Source organism: Panthera tigris, chromosome B4, assembly GCF_018350195.1.
Source record: "Panthera tigris isolate Pti1 chromosome B4, P.tigris_Pti1_mat1.1, whole genome shotgun sequence".
Taxonomy (NCBI): domain Eukaryota; kingdom Metazoa; phylum Chordata; class Mammalia; order Carnivora; family Felidae; genus Panthera; species Panthera tigris.
Window position 1 is genome coordinate 118668777 of NC_056666.1, and position 20696 is coordinate 118689472.

General features: G+C 39.3%; 1 protein-coding gene across 22 annotated transcripts in view; it reads right to left on the reverse strand.

Moving 5' to 3' along the window:
• Nucleotides 1-20696, reverse strand: part of ANKS1B (ankyrin repeat and sterile alpha motif domain containing 1B) — a 1065991-nt gene that overhangs the window by 279275 nt on the left and 766020 nt on the right. For 21 of the 22 annotated variants that reach the window (XM_042992986.1, XM_042992985.1, XM_042992982.1 and 18 more), the window contains one exon: nucleotides 5391-5543. In XM_042992986.1, coding sequence (XP_042848920.1) covers nucleotides 5391-5543 — 153 coding nt within the window. Of the gene's footprint in view, nucleotides 1-5390; nucleotides 5544-6361; nucleotides 6502-20696 lie in introns of those variants that run through there. The other variant, XM_042993000.1, reaches the window with a different exon arrangement.

Consider the following 20696-nt stretch of genomic DNA (forward strand, 5'->3'; position numbering starts at 1 on the left):
TACGATGCAAAAAAGACTTTCAAAGAGTAATTTAAGTGCAGTTATAGAAATAAGGGTAGGATAGAAAGGAGTGAGAGTTTATAATGCTGATCATGAAATAAAAACATCAAAGTAAGTAATGAGTCTAAATTTGATACTGATGGGACTATATTTCTATAGCATTTAAAACAAGTTAAGTCACCAAAGTAAAGATTTAACACAAAATTAGAATATGAAATTTAAAAAATTCTTAGTATATCTCCAAGTGATTAGATTATTACAAAATTTCCCTGGAAAAGTAGAAATTAAATCAACAACGCTGCAACAAAAACAAAAACAAAACCCAAAACCAAAAAACTGAACAAACAAAAATCTGACAGTCCTAAATAAAAGCATGATTAAAGTATAGTTTCAGCAGCTACTACGCAAGAAGCAAATGATCTTCTAATCAAGTTACTGCTGTAAAAATAAGTCAAATGATTTTCAAGAGACACATATGGGTATTGCTACCTGAATTATTTTGATTCTACCCAAAGGTATTTAAAACACAACCACTGGGATAAAGGACCTGAATGTGAGACAGGAAACCATCAAAACCGTAGAGGAGAAAGCAGGAAAAGACCTCTCTGACCTCAGCCGCAGCAATTTCTTACTTGACACATCTCCAAAGGCAAAGGAATTAAAGGCAAAATGAACTATTGGGACCTCATGAAGATAAAAAGCTTCTGCACAGCAAAAGAAACAATCAACAAAACTAAAAGGCAACCAACGGAATGGGAAAAGATATTTGCAAATGACATATCGGACAAAGGGCTAGTATCCAAAATCTATAAAGAGCTCACCAAACTCCACACCCGAAAAACAAATTATCCAGTGAAGAAATGGGCAGAAAACATGAATAGACACTTCTCTAAAGAAGACATCCGGATGGCCAACAGGCACATGAAAAGATGTTCAACGTCGCTCCTCATCAGGGAAATACAAATCAAAACCACACTCAGATATCACCTCACGCCAGTCAGAGTGGCCAAAATGAACAAATCGGGAGACTATAGATGCTGGAGAGGATGTGGAGAAATGGGAACCCTCTTGCACTGTTGGTGGGAATGCAAACTGGTGCAGCCACTCTGGAAAACAGTCTGGAGGTTCTTCAAAAAATTAAAAATAGACCTACCTTGTGACCCAGCAGTAGCACTGTTAGGAATTTACCCAAGGGATACAGGAGTACTGATGCATAGGGGCACTTGTACCCCAATGTTTATAGCAGCACTCTCAACAATAGCCAAATTGTGGAAAGAGCCTAAATGTCCATCACCTGATGAATGGATAAAGAAATTGTGGTTTATATACACAATGGAGTACTACGTGGCAATGAGAAAGAATGGAATATGGCCCTTTGTAGCAACGTGGATGGAACTGGAGAGTGTGATGCTAAGTGAAATAAGCCATACAGAGAAAGACAGATACTATATGTTTTCACTCTTCTGTGGATCCTGAGAAACTTAACAGAAACCCATGGGGGAGGGGAAGGAAAAAAAAAAGAGGTTAGAGTGGGAGAGAGCCAAAGCATAAGAGACTCTTAAAAACTGAGAACAAACTGAGGGTTGATGGGGGGTGGGAGGGTAGGTGATGGGTATTGAAGAGGGCATCTTTTGGGATGAGCACTGGGTGTTGTATGGAAACCAATTTGGCAATAAATTTCATATATTAAAAAAAATAAAAAAAATAAAAAAAACACAACCACTGTAGTTAGATTTTTAAAGCTATTCTTGTACTTCTGAGCAGAGAATTAAAAATGCTCTAAAGCTGAATTTTATTTATTCATTTTTTTGATGGGTACTTTTATCATTATCAATATTGTAGGGTATCATAAGCATGGGTTAGAATTATTTCCTTAGTAAATAATGATAAAGCCAATGGAAAGAAATGAATTACACGTTCTGCACTGAAATTCACACATTAATACATTTAATTTTTAATTTTAATTTTTTTTTAGAGAGTGAGTGTACACATGAGCAGGGCAGGGGTAGAAGATCAGGGAGAGAGAAACTTAAGCAGGCTCCATGCCCATCACAGAGCCCTATGCAGGGCTTGATCTTACAACCCTTGAGATCATGACCTGAGCTGAAATCAAGAGTTGGACACTTAACCTACTGAGGCGCCCCTACACATTAATAAATTGGGCAGTGTTAAAATTTATTTCATCTAACCAAATCTCTTTAGTAGGTACACAGTGGTAAAATAAGTTAATGTTGTTTTTCATAATTGCAATACTTTTTTTTGTTTAGGAAATGGATTAATTTCATAATTATCCATACATATTTCATGGAGGAAATATGTAGTCCTTTTATCTAACCCCCCTCCCCCGCCATGTAGAGTTGTCGAGGTTATCAATAGCAGTAGGAACTGTTGTGTACACTTGGTAATAACTTGTGCAAGGCCTGAGTGACCTTCTGAGTAAAGAAAATTCATGTACTTAAGCACTGTTAACAAGTTTTTAGCTCTCTTAAACAAGCCTTTGGAGAAGACTATAATTCAAGGTAGAGATTTATCCCACTAGCATCTGCAGAGGGAACAATTTGCCTGACAATTGTCTCCGTATATTCTTAGAACATGAAAATATCAATACAAAAGTAAAAGTAGTATTAATGATGTTATTAATGATAGTAGCAGACACAGACAAAACAGAGCTATTAATCAAACAGCTTCTGAATAGGAAGCATAGATTAGGTAATAAAAGGAAGAATTATTGGCATCTGCTCAATTCTCTAAGTCTAGACACACATGGGCTTGTAAAACCTTACGTCTTAAAAGTTTCTTTGTGCTTGATTCCCACTACTGAGAATGCTGATATTAAGAAATAGGATTTCCACTACTCTCTCATCCCTATACTTTGGGTGGTGTTGTGACCAAAATCTTCTATAGATTATTCAAAAAACCTTGTTTTTCAAAGGCAATAATGCACTCTGCCAAAAGAAAGATCTTTGGGGTCTTTTTGAAAGATTACAATTTCAAATGTATTTGTAGTTTTCAAATCACAATTTTGTATAGTTTTCATTTTTTCATGGAAATACTTCAAATAAACTTATACTCACTGAGTTACTGTTTTCAAATATCAAGCAAAATACCATGTGGCATTGGAGGCTTAATCGATACGATTCAATGATGCTGAAGGTATTTGTAATTATAGCAGCAGCCAGTCTCCCCTCCCTTTCCTCTCCTCCCCTCCACCAACAGACCTCTGTATCAAAGACAGCCTACCCTTGCACTTTTCTCTTCACTTTATACACAACAATAGTTATTGAAGTCATTTGGTTTCCTTAAAATGAACCACTCATTACAAAGATTCAGGATGTGAATTTCTCTAAAAAGCTGTGCTCTAAATCAAAGTAACTGCACATTCTCTTCAGGCTAGAAAACCACAAATTATGGATACTTAATATAGAATTACTGGGCCCATATATTATATATGTGATTATTTTATATTTGGATGTCTTCCCTCATTATTTGGGATAAATTAAAGTCTTTAATTTGAGACCAAAGCTTTGTAAGCCAGAAGGCACACATTGTGACTTTCTTTCATTTGAAAACCCAACAACCCTGAACCATCAAATGAACTACCCTTGTAGCAGTACCAGTGAGCATAAAAATTTTGTTCTCTGATTTCCAAGTCTAAAGGTGCAGACCAATTTTTGTTTATAATAAAAATATCGATGGAATTAAATGACTTGCGTAGCCTCCTCATCAAGGGATGAACTTGCCCATATAGATGTCGTAAACTTTAAATTCCATCAGCTTAAGGAAAATATACTGGGTTGGTGTCAGATGCAGATGCACTCCAGGCCTAAAGAACTGGCCTCAAGAGCTAAGACACAGTGACTATGTTGTCCAATTCTGATACAATGCTTGTGACAGGCACTTGTCCCCAGATTGAAGTCAGACTGTATTACAGCAAATGTAACCAAAGGGAAAATACTTAAAGACTCTGTATGGGTGGAAAAGGCTATTATTCTGTCCCAGCTTAAGGTTGGCTGGTGTATGGGTGGTGGTGGATCAATCTCTGAGCCCTGACATCAAACCTGGGGCCTCAGAGCACCACTGACCCACGGTCATTGTAGCCATCCTCAAGGGACACAGTGATTGAACAAGGATGCCTAGGCTGCTGGCACTCCCAGCACTGGGAAACGTGTGGTTCAAGCTCACATCTTAAATATTAGCCCCGGCATTTGGATTTTGAGAGACTTATCAACCTGCTTCAGTGATCCTTGCTACAAAGAAGACATTTTATAATAGAGTTCTATTGGAATCCCTTCTTTTCAATGAGGGATTACTGCTAATGCCAGTTAAGTGAGTGACTCATGTGCTATCTAAGTATTTGTTCTTCAGTGGGGAACAACAGTATTCAGAAGACGATATATAGAGATATTTATCAAGTTGTATCATTATCATTGACTAGAATGTCACTTAATTGGAAACATGTTTGTTTGATCTATGGAAGGTGCCCCTTTAACAAATGGCTAAGAGTAGTCATCAAATGAATATTGGATTCTCAGTGGAGAACTGAAATCTTCTTGATGCAACTAAAATGCAATACAGTTTCTGTTAGTTCCACTGTGTTGCCACACAGACTAAGAACAAAATTAATCAGAGGCTTTTAGTCAGACAATGGGTTTCTTCTGAAATAATGATAGCTTTTGTGAGGGAGTAAGGACAGAAAGCAAAGAGGAGCTGATGGCAAATTGGAAGAAGCAGCCAAGAATTTGTCCATTTAAAGTGATTTTTGGATTAAAGAATAGTTTTTAGTGGATGTTCTAGAAAAGATATTATTTTTAAAACAGACTTTTAAAAGCAAAGAATAATTAGTTACTTAGTTACTACTAATAACGATCATTTAAAATAATTAATGACATGAAATACGTGGAGACTGGACTTTTGGAGAGAAAGTGGTATAAAGAGTACAAAAAAATCTCTTTTGAATGATTAGGTATTTATATGCTTTATCTTTCAGTTTATGAGTGTTTTTCTTCAGTTTTAGAATATAAAATTTAAATCTAAGAAATTCTCTAAAAGATTAAATGATTTTTCACTGCCTTTAGCAAAGAAATGTTCACGATGCCAAATATAATGTGAAGGCAGGATAATTACATGTTACCTCTTCATTTCTTTCATTCCTTGATGCCATTAGAAATAAAAGAGCAGTAAAAATGAAATGAGTAAAGTATCAGCATTAAAACTATTTATGCAGACCTAGTTGATCTCTTTGGGCTTGAATACATTTAAAGCAGAAGGCATATCTGCAAATTCTTGATGGATGTCCAAACAGCAACAAAGAAAGAAAAAATTACCCACCTACAACAGGAATTTCATTTACAAAGGGTGAATGAGAAGGTGTCTTTAAGAGACCAACTTACGTTAATAAGTTCAACCTCCCAGATTTTTTTCAACAGGTCCATCGATGTGTAGCCATTAATTAGAAAGGCTTTGGTGTAGTCACCTAGTTCAATGGAATCCAGCCACTCAGCGACAGAAGTGGGATGATAGCCATCATGGCCAATGGGTCTCATCTGTAATTTAAAAAATCACATTAGGATTAGGTTACTTTGTGTTCCATCAAACAATGGATTTTGCCACTTGGAAATTCATCTGATGTGAAGCAACAGATCTTTTTGGATAAGAAAATAAGGAAAACCAAAATACTTTATGCACAATTCTAAGTCATTGATAATTTTCACGCTGAATTAGTTTTCAAAACTGCACCCAGAAATTTCTAATGTAGTTGCTATCTCCACTCCCTATTTGAGAAAACAAAATATGTCAAATTTCTGTTATAAACATTATTGACATTCTGTTGGATGGAATTTAAAATCATGTCAGTTGAGCAGTATTAAATTCAATGCTGAAGGCACAAGAAACTGTGCTCCCAAAATGTAGATGATAATTCTCATATGTATAACATCAAAGCATGTGAAAATAATGCATGACTTAAACATCCAAAGGAATTCATGCTTATGCAAGACATGTATTGTAGGTAGTGCAAACACGCTGGAGAAACATACTGCCGTGTGAAGCAGTGAAGAAGAGGCTTTTGGGTGTTTAGAGACCATGTGTTCTGCATAGACTCTACAGTATGTTAGACATGAATAGAGAACTTGCTGGCAGACAGGTTCCTATTTTTTGTCAGCTATATACAGATTTTTTTTTTCTTTAGGAGAACAAAGAAGTGTGACAGCAGCATAATGTTTCTCAGTTTAAATTGGAGTGTGAAAGTAATTTAAGCAAGAGAAACTTCTGGGTTTAAAATTTTGTATGATTATTCTAGTCTTTTGGCTTTTATTTGGAATTTTAGTTGAATTTGTGGTTCTTGGATTTTGAAGTAACTCACTTCTAAGGCTTGGCGTTGCTCTGGATGCCATGCGGTGTATCTAATACTTCAGCTATTATGGACAGGTGGTGCTTCAGCAACCGGATGTGATCCTTCAGTGAAATTCATGACGGGAATAGCAAACTGGGCAAAATACATAGGTTTTCCTCTCCCTTCAGATTCAAGGAGATAAATATTAATGGAAATCTAGATGATTCTGATTTGTTAGCAGAGAAAAGATTAGTCTGGCTGTCAGGGATTCAGATTTTAATCCTAAACATGGTAGGCTTTCTGTCACTATGCAGCATTCTCATTTTGGAGATTCTTCTCACTCTTCCATTTGTTTTTTTTGGATTCAAGGTGTTCATTAGGGATCAACACCTGTGAAAACGAGGGATGAGAAGCAGAGTTGGGCAGAAGAGGAGACGGATTGTGATGGGTCCTGGCGAAGCCTCTGTGGCATAGGTCATGTTATTCGAGGTCATGTGCTGGGCAGCCTTTGTGCCCCATCATTCAGCTGGATATGGCTGCCATGGGACAACCATGACTCTAGCAAGGCTGCTCTCCATAGCAGAGGCAGACCCTGCAGATGCTGACAGCTGGAGGCTGTCTGCTGACCACTCTCCCTGCTGCTGGGCAAGTCCTTCCTTGATGACAGAGCCTGGAGGAGCATTTCCGTGTTTTCCAGAACATTCTGGACCCGGAGTCACCTAAGGTTAACGTTTTGCCACATTTGGTTTCTACCTTTTTCTCTACACCCACTTCCTCATTCACATGCACACAACACACTTTGTTTTAGGTGAACCATTAGAAAGATGTTTTTTCCCCTAACACTATTTGCAGACATCATGAAACTTCACCCCTTGATGCTTCAGTATGCATCTTCCAAGAATAAGGGCATGCTCCTACATAGCCATAGTAGCATCACACTCAAGAAGTTTATCATTGATAAAGTTATATTACCTAATATACAGTCCATATTTAAATTCCCCACATATATGCCAAATAGAACTTGTAGCTTATTTTCCTTCTGGACAAGCTCAATCAAAAGTCAAGGCAATTATATTTTTAAGGATTTCTTCTGCCTTTTTCTCTCTTATTCTTCTGGGATTATGTTTACTCCATCATTTTTAAATTACTTTTTCTCCTTTCCTCTTTCCTATAGTTCCCAATCTATTTTCCATTTTGAGGCTTAAATGTCCTCTATTGGGAGTTATGGTGTAACTCATCATTTGCATGACAGTCTGAACTGCATCAGGCTTTTTGTATGTCACTTGTACATTGGACTGACCCAGTTTAACTACTCACTGAATGTTTGTTCAGTAACACTTAACACAATGTTTATTATGCAGTAGCTACAAATGTAAATGACAACTCAGGGTTTGTAAAATGAAGTTTAGTGGCAGTTGCAAATAACTGAATGTTGTGTATGTTTAAAATTGAAGATTAGGATCCAAAGCAGAGGCACAAAGTATTAAGTACCTCATATTCTATAGAGTTATAAAAACATTGGGCTAGGGATATTCTCCAGTACTTATTAAGAGGTAGTTGATCCAATGCTACTATGCTGATTACTCACTGCAGCTTAGGAAACTCCCTGACTGTCCCAGTTGACAGAAGGAAATAACTGGAGAAAGGGCAAGAAGCAAGGAAGAGAAGCTCATTGGAGTTGAAATTAGCAGCTTGGCAAAGTTTTTACTGTTAGCCATCCAGGATCTGATGACCCCAGTAGCAGATACAGGGGATAAACTTAGGAAGCCTTGAATCAGTCTGGGGTGGAGTCAGATGTCCCATACCAGAGAACTCAGCGCGTGTGCACACACACACACACACACACACACACACACACACACCACACACACACACACACACACACACACACACACCACACACTACTCCTTTGAGAGAGCAATTACTTGTCATCTGCTACACAGAGGTTGGTTGATGATCAGAGTTGGCCAAAGAGTGGTGGTGGGGATACCAACTAGACCTCTTCAAAGCAAACCCTATTAGTGTAAAAAAAGTTTGTTTTCCCCTCCAATCCCTCCTTCTTGCCCCAGTGGCAGCAAATTTAGAATCAGAAAAGAGTACCAGTCCCTTGGGGTAAGCCTAAACTTGGGAAGGGGAAGGTCAAAGGGAATAATATTAGAGGCTTAAGTGGATTGGGACTGAGTTTTCAATATTTTACATGACTGGAAAGTTATTGGATATGTCTGAATGACATTAAAAATGACAGAACAGCTGAACTTGGTTGAAGGTAGGATTGAAAAAAAAATAAATCATATCAGTATCTGACTAAACGCAGACTGCTAAGTAATCTGGTTACTCCCGTGAGGCGAGTTCTCCCTGAGCAACCTAAAGGAGGTGAGAGGGAGGAACGTGTTTGGTGGGAGAATGGGAGATGGGAACAAGGTAGAGAGCAAGAGTGAAGAGAACCTGGAGATGAACATGCTGATGTGTACGGGGGCAGCGTTGATCCAGCCACTGACTTGATAAATATTTAGTCAGTGTCTGTTCTGATGAATGTTGTGGAACAGTACAGAACAAAACAGTCATAGTCTCTCCCTCAGGGAAATTAATAACTCTTAATTAGAAAGTATATAAACAGATGACCAATCAATTATGAAGGCTCTGCATACCTGAATAGAGGAAAGCATTAGAGCCAAATGAAGTTACAAAATTAACTTGACACGTATTTAATGGTATGCAGAGTGGTTACTGTGCTGCACAATAATTTCTTTAGAAGCAATTCTTCCATCTGTTCCTTCATTTCTGTTCCTACTGTCACTACCCTGTTTAGGTTCTTGTTAGTGCTTACAAAAACTAACGCAAGAGCCTTCCACGTGGCCTCCCACTTTTGGTTTAGCTTATATCATGCTGCTGCATCAGTTTTCCAAAAAGCCAGGCTTTTAAGTCAACGCTTGCACAAAAACCTATAGTGCCTCCTTCTCGGTAAAAATGCAAATGTCCTATTCCAGAATTCTAGGACAATTGCGATCAAGTACAAACTTTTGTTTTCAAATTAATCCCATACTACTCTGCCATGTGTACCCTAAACAGTATATTAAGTTGCTAGCCATGCCATGAACATGTGCAAGACACTTTTGTATTTTTGCTAATATTATTTTCCATGCTTGGAATGCTTTGGCCTCTATTTCTATAGTGTTTCTTCAGGATTGGTTTCTCTTCTTGAGCTTGAAGATACAAATTTCCAAAAATTTGCAGGATTTCTCACATAGAGGGCCTATAGCTATCACATAACACAAGTCAAAAATGTATCTACTTCAGCTCACAACCGGCCCTCCCTCTCAGATTCCAATCTCAGTTAGGGGGGAAGTATTACACCATTTCTCAAGTAGATGCTCAGGAGTCATCTTACTTTCCTCTTTCTGTTTTACTATCATATTTAATTAGGCAACAAGTCTCATAAATTTGATTTTAGTTCCCTCCTTCCAAAGTGGACTTTGGAACCTGACAATAATATCTACTTCAAGTGTTGTTGTAAAGATTATATGATATAGGGCATGTAAATTGCCTATCACAGTACTTTGAATATAATACGTCTTCAATAGCTCAGTTTTCTTTCCTCACCACTGCTCTAAATTAGGTTCGTGCTTATTTTTATTTATTTATTTGTGTGTGTTTTTTAGCCTATGCTTTGAAACTGCATAATATTGAATCCTTTGGCTGCTAATCCTTTCAACTTCTAATCAAGATTCTTCTTTCCTCTGTCATCCCTCTCTTTCCCTCACTTCATTCCTTTCCTATCTTGTTTTAAAAAGGGTTTATGCCTGCTAACCTCTTTATACTCTGCCTTCCCCCAGCAGATAGCTACTTTTCAGAAATGCATCTAACAAAGCCACTCAAGTAGATTGAATTGTTATTTATAATTCCTCACTTTCTTCCTGTATTAGAATTATGCCTCTGTGCCCTTTGCCAAGGGATCTGCATTGTATCCACTGTGATTGGAGTCACTTCTCCATCCACTGATGTTGGCCATGTACTTGCTTGGCCAATGGTACAGGTAGAAGTGTCAGTGTGACAATTTATAGGTAAGGAAGGCTCTGTAATTCTGTGATCTACTCCTCCTTTTGTGTTTTTATGCTCTAGTATAAGAATAACAAGTGGCTGAGCAGTCACATAACTGCTGGTCCCAGGAGAAAGATGAAGACTTGTGGAGCAAACCTAAATGTAACCCAGAGCTTAGAGTCTACCCTGGGTCACTAGAGTTTGGGCAAACCCAGCTGAAGTTAGATGAACTACAGCTGCCCTACAAACTTGTAAGAAAAATAAATGTATTTTTTCGTTGCTGTAAAGCTTTGAAATTTTGACATGTAAGGGAAAACTAATACAGTCATTTTTAAATTTCAAAATCCTTGGTATTTATATGAGCCAGGGTTCTCCAAATAGAGCTAATAGGATGTGTATACACACATGCACAAGTTTGAAATCTGGCAAGTCTGAGATCTGCAGGCAGGCTGTCAGACTGGAGACCCGGGAAGAGCTGATGTTGCAGCCCAAGCCTGAAAACAGTCTGGAAGCAGAATTCCCTCTTTTTCTGTGGAAGACCTCAGTCTTGGTTCTTGTAAGGCATTCAGTTGATTGGACGGAGTCCCTCCATATAATGGAGGGCAGTCTGCTTTACTCAGAGCCCACTGATTTAAATGTTTATTTCATCTAACTAACGCTTTCATGGTGACATGTAGGCTGGAATTTGACCAAACATCTGGATATCATGGCCTAGCCAAGATGACACATAAAGTGATCCAAATTGTTTAATTTACGAGTCCAAAGTCATCTCCATGAGACTGAGAAAGACCAGGGATGCAGAACTGAGCTAACATCAACATCCTTCCCAAGCTTTCTGGCTGTCATCTAGTAAACATCTATGTCCTGCAGCTTTACTAATCCAAAACTCAGTAATTCTGGATCTTAGGAGTATGATTTTGGGGGGCATAATCCATTTTATAGCTCACATACCTCTGTACCTTTGCTCAAGCCATTCCCTCTGCCAGGAATACTGTTTCTCCTCTGTTCTCCTGTTGAAATTCTATCCATTCTTAAAAGGTCTTATTTAAATATTGCTTCTTCTGTGAAGGCTTCTCCAATGCTACTCCTACTCCCAAGTCAAAATTAATCATATCTTCCCCAAGATTTTTGCAGTAATTTTCATATAATTCCATTATAGCTAGAGATGTGAGCATCCATCTTCTTCATTAGACTGTCACCCTTTTGATGAAGAAACGAGGTCTTAGCCATTTTGTCGTCTTTTATGTGCCTAGTGGAGCATCTCATACATATCAGGTATTTGCCAAATGTTTATTAAATTAAGTGATTTAATGAACACATGAAGATTAAGTGACAAATTAACTTTAGTGGCATGGAGTCCACTTGTAAAGGAGATTTGTATTTTGTACTACATATTATGAAAATGAGGGCTATATTTATGCCTAACATTAATGTTGCACAACTACTTAAAATGATTACAAACCAAGACCCGATTACAGGTAATATGCTGTGTTACAAAATGCACTGGGCTTTGTTTCCATAGCCCAGCATCTCAAATCTTCTATTAACAAGCTGTGTAACTGAGGGCAAGTTACCTCACCTCTCCAAGCTTCAGCATTCTCATCCATAAAATGATGGTGTTGGGCAAATGATCTCAAAGTTCCTACATAATTCCGAAATCTTGCAATTCTATATTTTGTAAGTTAATGTCAAATTAGTGTCAGATTTATTTATCCAGTAAAGAAAAAAAGAAGCCCAAAGGCAAAACTAAAAAAAATAAAATAAAATAAAAAAGACAACACAGGACATTTAGGCTAAAGATAAGATGGCATCCATACTTGTTTCATGAGTCGCCAGAAGCATCCACAAGGAGCACTGTGACTCTTTTTCCAGCAGGAACATCTGGCAGGACAGAGCTAGACAGAGACAGCTCCAGTAGCTGCCAGGCCTGCAGAACTGCTGAATATGAATGGGAGCTAGGCACAGTCTGTAATCTGAGAGGCAGAATGGTGGGTAGGCAGTAGGCATTCCTAACAGAGGGTCACAGCAAGGCCATCTGATTCAACACATTGAATCCCAAAGTGTGGGGAAAATCTAAGCTGGGACAGAAATTGGAGTCAGCAGTGAAAGAAGCTTCCAGGTCACCTTCAATCTAAAAGATAGGATCCTTGCTCTAGAGTTGCCTTTTTTTTTTTGTCTTCCCATGAGCTGGAACATAAAGTGTCTGTAGCCCAGCTTTGACTATACAGGCAAAGTAATACCCTAGAGTTTGGGAAATGCTTCTCAAACCTTAATATACAAAAGAATCATGTGGGAAATCTTGTTAACATTCAGGTTCTAATTCAATAGGTTGGATGGAGAATTTGAGATTCTGTATTTCTAACAAGCTTCCAGTAATGCTAATGCTGTCAGTCCGTGGACCATACTTTGAGTAGCAGTGCTTTAGAGGATGACAGAGCAACAGATGGAGGGTCCTGGGTTCTTCAAGAATTGCATAGAGCAGAGCCAACTTGTAAACCTGGACTGCTTACTTCAAGATTGTTACGTGGGAGAAGTAAATGTTCTATTCTTTAAACCACTACATTATGGAGTTTCTATTCTAGCAGCTTAGCCTTTCCTCTAATACAAACAGAATTGAAAATAAGGGAATTTCATACATAACATTTAAGGAAGCCTATACTTCCATTTGACAGTATGTTGCACTGTCTCTTGTTTTGTGAAGCCATTAATTTTAACATCCGTTGCCATTAAAAGAAACCTCATTTCCTTTTACTGTGTTTGTTGGCATCTTTTTGTCAATCACACTGTCATCCCTTTGTGATAAACTATGCAAGCGATAAGAGGGGGAAGTTGTGGGAAAACCTCAAGTATCTAGCTTTGACACCTTGTATCTGGGTACATGGTGATGTTACTAGCTGAGAAAGAGAAGAAAATAGACTGAGGTGACATGCATGATTCTGAGATATGAGAAATTATAGATGCTGTGGAATTGTGCTCTAAATTTGGGGGAGAAGTCTGAGGAGACGTAACTTTGGGCCTCATAAGAGTATAGGTGGGTGTCTTGGCTCCTCCACTTATTAGCCGTATGACCTTGAGTAAGCTACTCAATCTTCCCTAGCATCCGTTTTCTGATTAGTAATGTGAGAGATAAAATTAACATCTACCTCTGGGGGTAGTCATAGGCATTCAGTGAAACAATGCAAGTAGAGTTTAGCACCGTACTTGGCACACAGAAACACTCAATAAATCTTAGTTATTTTTGCCGTAAGTGGGAGCTGAAATCATGCATGGATGAGACCGCAGAGGGTGTGTAGTGTGAGAAGAGAAGTGGTGTGAGGACAAACCAACACTTGCAAAGTGAAAGATAAGAAGTATACTCAGGAGGCCAAAAAAGGAATAGTCAAGACAAGAAGGAAAGTGGGGGAAATTTAGTTTCAAAGAAGGTATAGTCAGCAGTGATGGAATGCTGCAGAAAGGTCTACTAAGATGAGGACGGAGAAGGGTTCATGGGATCTAGCCTGAGGCTAGGCTGCCCTGGGTTGAGGTATAGGTTAGAGATGAGAAAGTAGAAAGTGCAATCAGAGCTATTTGAATTATATAAATGGAGTCTGCATGGAAAGAGAAGGAGGGAGATGGAAGGTTTGAGAAAGCACAAGGAAAAGGCATTGGAAAAAAGTGAGAAATGAGGACTCGGGGTTGAGGAAGGTCTGAAATACAAGGGAATATAAGTCCAAGGGTGCTATGGAGATTGAGATGACATAGAGGGCTTGTCTTTTGCTTTGGGATTTTGCTGGCCTTTCTTGGAGATTATAGGATGAGAGGCATAGCTGGAGTAATTTGGGGGTTAATAATCTTTGTGTTAAAACAGTTGTAAGGGCTTGGACTTGGTGAGAGCTGGATCCTTGTATGTGAAATACTGGTAAAGATCCTCCCATGGGCAGGGGCAGTCATCCCTGGAAACAAACACACAAACCTGACCATCATTTATGTAAACATACTGGTTGCAACAGCCCCAATGGACCAGTCTCAGTGAGACTTAAACTTGCCTATGAAGCTACAATGGACTGTGGCTTCTCTTTTCCCACCTGTACTCACAGACTCCCTGATACGACTTTTGTAATACAGACAACTGATGTCGTCCAATGCCCCCCTCTATTCCTGCTCCTTGTTCTAGCCTCTTTTGCTCTGTCCTGCTGCTACACAAGACTCAGACTAACAGCAGCCCTGAAAATAAACCGGGACAAGCAGGGCTAGCAGGTGCGTGCTGCCCAGTCCAAATGCAGGTCCATCAAGTAGTGTGAGGATCAGATCTCCCATAGGCTTTGAGACTTGGGCTTAGACATCACTGTGCTGTTTCATCAGTGGCTCTTAAAAGACTGACTGAACATGAAAGAGAAAGGTAGATCCACTGACCACAGGGCCCCGGAAAAAAGTCTATCCATTGCCATCTAAGTGCTATTGCAGTGCAACTTTGCTAGGAGAGATACGTCTGCAGAATGGATAGGACTATTAATGATGAAAATGTCACCTAACAATATGAGACTTTGAAGACCCCAAAGTGCTCTCACATACGTTATCTTATTTGTGAGGGGTTTTAGGAGATCTTCAGAAAAATATCCTTTACGGAGTTTGAGACTCTGGGTGCTCCATGTAATGAGATTCCTTCTGTGGGAACCAAAACAATTAAAACACTGTGACTATTGTTAAGAAATGAGGTGTGGCAGGTCTCTGGTTGTACATATGCAGCAGGTGAGGGAGACATGTAACACGTACAAATCTGTGGCTTGCAGTCTCTTTGTTTAGAGTCAGGCTCTGTTATGGGCATAATTTCTATAGAAGAATAGGAAGAAACTTAAACCCTCAGAGGTAAGCAAATTGTATTTGGAGGTCATCATGCACTTATAGTTGCACGTAATGGTAGCGTCTATATTTTTCCCCATCAGCAACTAAGCCTTGCCAACATGGGGTCTCTTGAGTAATCAGACAATTGAAGACTCCTTGCTTTAGGCACAGGGCAGGAGCAGTGTAGGAGTGATATCCGGATATTACTTGGCACCACATTTTGGGGGAGTAAAGGTAAAGTGCTTTGGATGGTCTCTTAACGCCCTTTGATTACTATCTCAGGAATAAAAGAAGCAAACTAGTCTTTCCCAGAGAGGGCCTGAAGTATCCCTTATTTTGACAAACCTTAGACCGTGTACTCAACTGCAAGTGAAGCAATGAACAACAAAGTATGCGTTATTAAAAAACATTTTCAAGACACAGAGGTGATCAACTTCCAGTAGCACAGAATAGTAGGCTGGTGAACTTCAGGGAATGATGTTATTGGCCAGACCAGTCCTACCTCTGGCCATCAGGGTTAGGGGGCAGCCCATTAAAAATTTTTTTTTAATGTTTACTTATTTTTGAGAGAGAGAGAGAGAGAGAGCGAGCATGAGCTGGGGAGGGGCAGAGAGAGAGGGAGACAGAATCCGAAGCAGGCTCCAGGCCCTGAGCTGTCCAGGGAATGAACTTCAGGGAATGATGTTATTGGCCAGACCAGTCCTACCTCTGGCCATCAGGGTTAGGGGGCAGCCCATTAAATTTTTTTTTTTAATGTTTACTTATTTTTGAGAGAGAGAGAGAGAGAGAGAGAGAGAGAGAGAGAGAGAGAGACCCCGAGCATGAGCTGGGGAGGGGCAGAGAGAGGGAGACAGAATCCCGAAGCAGGCTCCAGGCCCTGAGCTCCAGGCACAGAGCCTGACATGGGGCTCAAAATCACGAACTGTGAGATCATGACTTGAGGAGAAGTTGGGCGGTTATCTGACTGAACCACCCAGGCACCCCTAGCACCCCTATTGATCAAAGGCACTGGACTCACCACAAGTTTAAGAAGTGAAGCTTCCCAAACACACAACCTCTACAAATCATGCTAGGAAAAAACAATGGCAACAATAGCAACAACTACACAACTATCTCTTTATTGCTTTGCATGCAGTGTGTGTGCTGCCAGCCAGACATTGGCCTCATCAGCTTCATCTCTATGCACACATCGAGTAACTGCTATCAGCAGCATCACCAACAACCTGGCAGTTATCCGCCAGGTAAGATCTGTGGGGTTGTGGTGAAGAGACCAAGAGAGCCACCATTCAGTACACCATAAACATGGTTATGGAGTTGAATGATATCATTGAATAGTTTTAAAACTCTGAAGTTTTTATGTAAAAGCTTTTTTAAAAATTCAGTGAAAGGACATGTTTTTTTAACCATCTTTTCATTTCTAAAATCCTTGTGGAGATAATTTTGACCCTAGATACTTTTGTTAAACATCACTATTTATTTTGATGTATTTCCTTGCTTCAAAGCTCTTCTACGAAACAAAAGCTCAGATTAAAGATGAAGGGGATTTACTGCAAGTAGAGTAAGGTGCTGAACAATGCTCACCATCATTCACATTTTCAAGCTCCACCAGTGATATGAATTATATTTGGAAAAAGATACAGAATCACTTTTTTTTCCTCTGATGGTACATATCTTCTGACATTCATGTAGATATTTAATGGTTATGTAGCACACTGCTTTGCTCTTAAAACAGAAATTTTAAATGCTACTATCAGTCAGGAAAACTGTTTGCATGTTATTCATCTCAACAAAAAAAAATTCCCCAAACTTGAGTTTTCAGAAAATAATGAATGTTCTGAATACCAATTCTATTTATTTGATATTTAAAAACCATGTCCTTTCTCAGAGCCTCCAGGCATATGCATAATAACATCATCCACTGAAATACTTCAAACAGATAAATGTGCCATAAAACCAAAGTTAGCAGTATACAAATGAGTAACTTATGTTCTGCCTGGGTAAGGAAATACAAAGGATATCATTGACATGGTGGCCAAAAATTAGTACAGGAATGACAAATTTGGGGACCTACCATACATTCATCCATCTGTCCATCCATCTATCCATCTATCCATCTATCCATCTATCCATCTATCCATCCATCCACCCACTCATCTATTCATTCATTTATTCACTCAGACACTTATAGCCTCCTACTATATTCTAGGTACTGTTCTGGATGCATCAATGAACAAAACATATAAAAGTGCCAGTCCTTATGGGGCTTACCTTCTAGTGGGGGAGACAGATAACTAACACACATAATAAATAAGGAAATTAATCAATAAGTGATGTGTTGTGAAAAAAGAGAAAGTAGAGTAGGAGGATTGGATATGTTGGAGTGTCTGTGGAGTAAGGAAGGTGTGGAATTACACAGGGTGGTTGGGGAAAGCTTCACTCACAAGGCAAGATTTGAAAAAAGATTTAAGGATGGTAAAGTGGTTGTGCTGGCAATTAGGGGGAGAAGATTCCAAGTAGAGGAAACAGGTGAGGCAAAGACCTTCAGGAAGGAGTGAGACTGGTACCTGTTCAAGGAATATCAAGGAAACCAAAGGGGTGAGAGCAGCATGTACAGGAAGAGAGCAGGGGGGAGCAAGTCAGAGAGAGGTGATCAGGGGCCAGAGAAGGTACAGCTCTGAAGGACTTGGAAAGCTTTGGCTTTCATTTGGAGAGAAACAGGTAGCCAGTCCAAGAATTTGAGCAGATGCATAACGTGGTTTAGCTTCTGTTTCAGTAGAGTCACTCTGGCTGCTTTGTTGAGAATAGTTCACAGGGAGGCATGAGTAGGAATAGGGAGACCTGCTGGGAAGCTCTGGAAGTAATGCAAGACATTACTTGGCTTGGACAGGGAGCTGGAGTAGAGGTGATGAGAAGAGGTCAGATTCTGTATGATTTTCTGAAACACAAAATAGAATGTTCCTTGTTCTCTAACATAGACTGGGAATCTGTCAGCTTGATGACCACAGCTGTGTGCATGGATTTCAGTTTGAATAGGACTGTGTTCATCTATCATGTGTGGGAATGTATGGAAAACTGGCAGGATTGGGCTTGCACGAGTGTGCTTTCAATTAGGAATCCAGAGTCCTCAAAAGACTCTTCTGCTCAAAGAAGGTGGCCAATGCATATGTATTTGATTCAAAGGACAATAGACAAGTGTCACAGGGAATGCATTAATCTGAATGGATTTCAGGATCTGGTGCTCTGACTAAGCCCTGGCCTAGCTCCAATGGATCAGCCTTAAGAAGAAGCTTCAGTAAAAAAGCTGCATCATGGAACATTTTTGGGACATTGGGAACAAAAGGAGTCAGCATAATTGGCACCGACAACTTCATCAGCAAGCAGAGATGGTGCTATATTTTAGACATCGGTGCCCTCAACCATTGGGCACCAGCCAGTTGGTGGTGGTGCCCACATTGGCAGGCTTCAGTGGCACTGGCAGAACATTCAGTTGGCACTGGCTAAGGTGCTTTTGATGGGTAGATACTGGGCATTGTAGCCAGCAGCAGAAACATCAGTACCTTTGACACTTTGGGCACCTGCAGCTATGAAGCAGCCTTTGGCAGTCATTAATAGCAGATTTGGCACCCTCAGTGGGTATTAACAGCATTGAGAGCACTTTTGGTAAGTCCTGGTGGCACTACTTCAAGCTTTGGTGATAAGCTAGAGCAAGAGAGGCAGAAAAGAGCAGATGCCACATGGTCAGTGAGCAGTCTGGTTAATGGTGCATGTGTGATATGAGACACCCAGAATGAATTAGTAGGAGGGATTTCAGGAAGGGTTAGAAGACGGAGAAGTGTAACCCCATTTTGAACCCCTGGCTGAGTTGCTGAGAACACCTTTTATGTTTATGGTGAGGGAATAATCTAAGAACTATTTCACTACAATTGAGGTGAGAACAGCAGTCACAAAAAACAATATCTTGGCCCTTATGAAAATGTTCCCAGCCTCATTGTCTTGGATTTTTTTTGTCAGTTTAGAAGTTTTAACTGACCCAGACATTAAAGTGACTTAGAATTTTCAGCTGTACTCATGTGAACCCCCAGTAGAGTCAGCTCTTAACAATAGTTCTAATAGTTATTATTTATTTATTTCAATAACAACTTTTAATCACGAAATATACATGTCATATCATCCTAGGCATTATCAAAATGTAAAAGGGTCTAAGGTTCCTTCTTTCCAGGAATATGTAATTTCCTTGGGTATATATTTGAATATATAAAAAAAATTAAGTGTCAATGTTTTTATAAGCTACAGAAAATAAAAGGACCTTGAGTGGATGGGAGAAATTTGGGAAGTGTCTCTTCTGTAATTTCTCTTGGGGTTAATATATGGGGGAGGTAGTGACTGTGTGTGTGTGTGTGTGTGTGTGTGTGTGTGTGTGTGTGTGTGAAAGTAAGCATGGATGCACAAGAGAGGGAGACAGAGAGACAGAGATGCAGTGAGAGATAGAGAATGGATGAATATGGGCATCCATTTCTCCTTACTGTCTCTAGACCTAGCAGGAACACGGGCAGCAACTTCTGGCTGGACTGACACACTCAATGGTCTATTTGGCTAAAAATACTAATTCTTTGAGATTCAGCTCAAGTGCCATCTACCTATCCAGAAAACCTTCCTTGACCCTCATGTATTTAACTTTAACCTCCTCTGTAGTAGGACTTCTTTCCCCTCTCAAACAGTGGTTTAACTTTTTACATATTTATCTGTGTCCAAAATTACGTAGAAATCCTTGAGGCAGGGACCAAATGTTATCCATTTTTGCATCCTCATCTCCGAAGCTAGCATAGGGCCAAAATGAACTGACTGATTGAATGGATGTACGAATCATAGATTCACTGATGAACATCTGGGAATGTGGGTGTTTGCATACATTATGTGTCTGGAGTTGCCCTAGACCTCTTTCATCTGGCTCAGTCTTACTAGGGATACTAAGAAGTGAGGTCAATTGTTACTTTGCATCTACATCAGTAGCACTTAGAAAAGTGCTCTGTCAAAAATGGACACCAGAAATGTTGATAGATGATGATGAAATTGAGTCCCAGAGGTAAAAGGCAGGGAAATCAATCTTTTCCATATCTATGCAATAACCTCTTATACTTTGGTGGAGAGAATTTCACATTCAAAAATTTCTATAATACATTTACCTCTTAGTATTAGTAAAACTATAAATACAACCTTTTCCCAACAGGCAATAGTCTCTAAGTAAAGAACGAATTGAGGGTTAAATCTGGTGATGCATTGAAGAAAAGACTTTTAACCTGTTGGGACTCTGTGGCTTATAAATTATAAGCTTAAAGATCATTTAGAGTTACCTAGTTAGCATTTATACCATTATCAATGCATAGAACAAGTAAAGCTAAACTGCATTTTCTCTTGAAGACACAAAAGAAGGAATCTGATAGTTTATTGAGTACTCATTTTCTCTGATAAGAACAGTAGTTATTTGCTAAAAAAATAAAAGTTAAAT